Source organism: Medicago sativa, chromosome 1 (assembly GCF_051527215.1).
Source record: "Medicago sativa cultivar Bolivia chromosome 1, Bolivia_mono, whole genome shotgun sequence".
In the NCBI taxonomy this organism is placed as follows: domain Eukaryota; kingdom Viridiplantae; phylum Streptophyta; class Magnoliopsida; order Fabales; family Fabaceae; genus Medicago; species Medicago sativa.
Genome location: NC_140749.1, coordinates 82,462,512 through 82,466,222, shown reverse-complemented (window position 1 = coordinate 82,466,222; position 3,711 = coordinate 82,462,512). Strand labels below are relative to the sequence as shown.

The 3,711-nt window shown below is 36.0% G+C and overlaps 1 protein-coding gene across 1 annotated transcript; it reads left to right on the top strand.

Annotated features, from left to right (window-relative positions):
• Positions 1-569: 569 nt before the first annotated feature.
• Positions 570-2,087, top strand: LOC146958160 (uncharacterized). The gene has a single exon (XM_085739735.1). It carries the CDS (start codon positions 601-603, stop codon positions 1,834-1,836), a length of 1,236 nt encoding a protein of 411 aa, XP_085595861.1. The 5' UTR covers positions 570-600; the 3' UTR covers positions 1,837-2,087.
• Positions 2,088-3,711: the final 1,624 nt, after the last annotated feature.

The window sequence follows — 3,711 nt, the reverse complement described above, 5'->3', positions numbered from 1 at the left end:
TTTGCTTCTGATTAGTGTATTCAGCTTAGGAGAAAACGAAGAAAAAGCAAACACAATTCAACCCCCTTTTCTTGTGTTTTTCTCACCGTCACTTTCGTTATAGGTTTGAAATTGGAGTCCATGCCGATAATGGTTGCGTAAACGTCCAATCTCGATTATCAAGTTTGAGATATGAACTGTTCTCACGCAATCACTAATCGTATGTATATGTATGTGTGTAGTCGGTGACCATAAGGAATCTCATCATTGATTAACTTAAAGTGTATTGTTCTAGTCAAAGGGCAAAGTATTATTATAGTTTCGATGGTACGAATACAAACATATCTAACAATAATTAAAGTTATGGTCATGTTAACTTGTGTCCTAAGATCATAAATTAAGGATCTAAAAGAAGAATTAAAACATATGTTTTGTATTGAAAAAAATAAATTTATATATTTGCTTTCTAAACTTGTGTCCTCGTGCCACAAGTTAATATTTCCCATAAAGTTGATATTCCCTCACTGCTTTGGTCCACTATGCTCTAATCAATCATCGTAAATAAATGAGTGATTGGCTTGGTAAAAAGCAGTTAAATCAATCAGGCAGAAAGAAAGTAAAATGAGCGGAAGGAGGAGAAACGATGAAGAAGAAAGTGGAGGGTGGGCGTCAACGTTCTTAAAAGTAGCCGGTAGTTTATACAGTGAAGCCGACGTAGCACCATTTGGAGTGAAGCAAACTCGTCTGGGGGAGGAGGTGATACTATACGTCGACGGTTCCCATTTTCCTCGAATTCCGTCAGCGGGTTGTGGTGGTTTTCTGACCGACGCTTCAGGAAAATGGATATGCGGTTTCGCACTAAAGTTGGATTCGAATTTAAAATTGGATGAAATTGAGAAGGAAGCAATTTTAAGTGGTTTGCGTTGGGTTAACAAAAAGGGAATGAGGAAAGTAACGGTGAAATCAGATCGTGAAGAGGCCATAAAATCAGTGAAATCTGAACGCCGATCTAATGATGCTCGTATATGTGAAATAAGGAATCTTCTTAATAGTCCTCACTGGAAAGCCACGTTGACTTGGATCCCTGGTGATGATAACAAACTCGCTGACAAACTCGCTGATGAAGCTCACAAATTAGATCACGATCAGTATGAGGAGTTTCATGATCCTCCTAAAATGAGCGGAGCTGGGAGGAGGAACGATGAGAAGGATACCAAAGAAGGTGAAGGAGCTGGTGGAGGGTGGGCTTCAACTTTTTTCAAAGTAGCAGGCGCAGTCGCCGCAACAGCAGCAGCAGCCGTCGCAGTAGCAGCCGTGGCCAGCAGCTCACAGAATGTCCTAAAACAACCGGATGCCACCGGAGGGGCACCATTTCAAGCCCGCCGTCCTGATTATCTTGAGGAGGTGGTGATACTATACGTCGACGGTTCACTTCTTCGTGAGCATGAAGTTCCATCAGCAGCTTGTGGCGGATTCCTAAGTGACTCATCAGGAAAATGGCTGTGTGGTTTTGCTCAAAAGCTGAATCCAAATTTAAAAGTTGATGAAACTGAGAAGGAAGCAATTTTAAGAGGTTTGCTTTGGGTTAAGGAAAAAGGGAAAAAGAAAGTGGTGGTGAAGTCAGATAATGAAGGAGTTGTGTATTCTGTGAATTGTGGAGGAAGATCCAATGATCCTCTTGTTTGTGGCATAAGAGATCTTCTTAACAGTCCTCGCTGGGAAGCTACCTTGACTTGTATTCGTGGAAGGACAAACGCAGTTGCTGATAGACTTGCTCATAAAGCTCACAGCTTCACTTCTTTTGATCTGCGTGAGTTTGATTATCCACCAGAAAATTGCACCTCCTTGCTGATCTAGCTCCGTAATTATTAAATAATGAACTACTACTTCTATGAGTATGGTTCAATTCAATGTTTGTGTATTAATTAATCCTAGGTGAAGTTTTTAATATGTGTGATTGGTTATGTAAGTTCAACGCAGTTTCTACTCGTTTTTATTTATTTTTCAACTCTAATGATTTTGGTTATGTAAGTTCAAGACAGTTTCTATTTGGTTATGTAAGTGTGTATGTGTGAGCTTTCTTAATGGAATTATATATGTTATTGCTAGCTCTTCTCTTAAATCTATTATTATCTATCTATTACTTTCTCGATCAGCTGCGTTTATAATCTATCTATTCACCCATTTAAACCCAAATGGTTATGAATCAAATAAAGTGGGATGTCTGTGTGTAGTTTTAGCGGCGGCCGCCACATGATCATGTCGTATCTGATGTTTGTGTCTAGAGTAGATGCTTCATAAGTGAACTCCAATGGCTCGAAATCCAATGTAACAAGCACTTCAATGGAAAATATTTGAAGAACGTGACTCTATCAGTTATTGTAAGTAGGAGTTTGAAGGAGCTTCTAGAGTATCAACCGAGTGATCATAACTTTCAAAAAATCAAAACACCATACCCACTCAAAATTTTAGAGTTTTTGAAAAAATGTAGTTAATTACCAATGTGCTAAATTTTATTATATGTCGTCATCATTTTTAAACTTCTCATAAAACTTAAAAATAAAAAATATTCTTTCATTTTAATTATTAGTTATAAAAATATTACAAATATAAAAACACAGAAAGTAATGGAAATATTTCAAGAAAAAAAAAGAGCAAAAACTTGTGGTGAACTCTTCGTTATTTCTATCCGTAGTCAAATCCACCTTTATCCATGAATTTTGCAAACCATCACATAATCAGAGCAACTACGGACTGCACTTTAAGTATAAGGCCAACTTCTCTTTTTCCATGGTTGATGTTTTTATTCTCATTTTTGCAACAATCATTACACTCATATCAACTTATTTTTCTACTTTTTCCCAAATAAAACTCAGTTTTCTCCAAGTTTGCACTTAATAAAAAAGGTGAACCTCTTCTTTCCTATTACATCTCTCATATCAGTCCCATTTTTTCCAGCAAAAGCACACAAAATCAGAACTAAAATTTATCCAATGGGTTACAGTTGGATAAGATTTATCCAATGGGCATAAAATTTATCAATAAGAGTCTATAAATTGAGAAGAAAAATCAAGCATAAGAGTAGCAAAACAAAAAATATTTAAGAGAAGTAGCAACAAACATTTTTCCTCTCCATATACACCATTCCACTAACCACCTTATACTTAGCTTCTATGCATGTCCACCATTCCACTCACAATGCAAAATCATCATCCAACAATCAAACCGCATCCTCTCCATTATCCCTTACTGATTAATCGTTCAATTACAATCCCAGTATTTCATCACCTGAAGCCAAAACACTCGTCGTTCAATCCATAACCATTTCAATCTAACTAATTAATTTTATACTTAGCTTCTAATAGTGCATTCACCTCAAGTCATAGATTTGGGATTTTACGCTATTTCTTCTATTGCTGCATTTTGTATTATTATTATTATTATAATTATTCGAATAATTTGGGTTTGAGCCATGTTTTTTTTGAAAGATAAAAGGGGCTTTCTGGTGCTCATTCAGCAAACGGTTAAATCTTTTTTTCTCTAATAAAATGGTTAAATCTTTGTGTTTAACATATCTTTTCTTTTTGGGTGTGTTTGTTTAAGGATTAAATTTACAATCTAGGGAATAACAATCCCTCAAAAATTATTCTTAAGAATCTTAATCTTATTAGAGTGTTTGGTAATTAATTTAGGGGGTGTATTGGATTAGGATTTTGAACGACAATTTTTGCT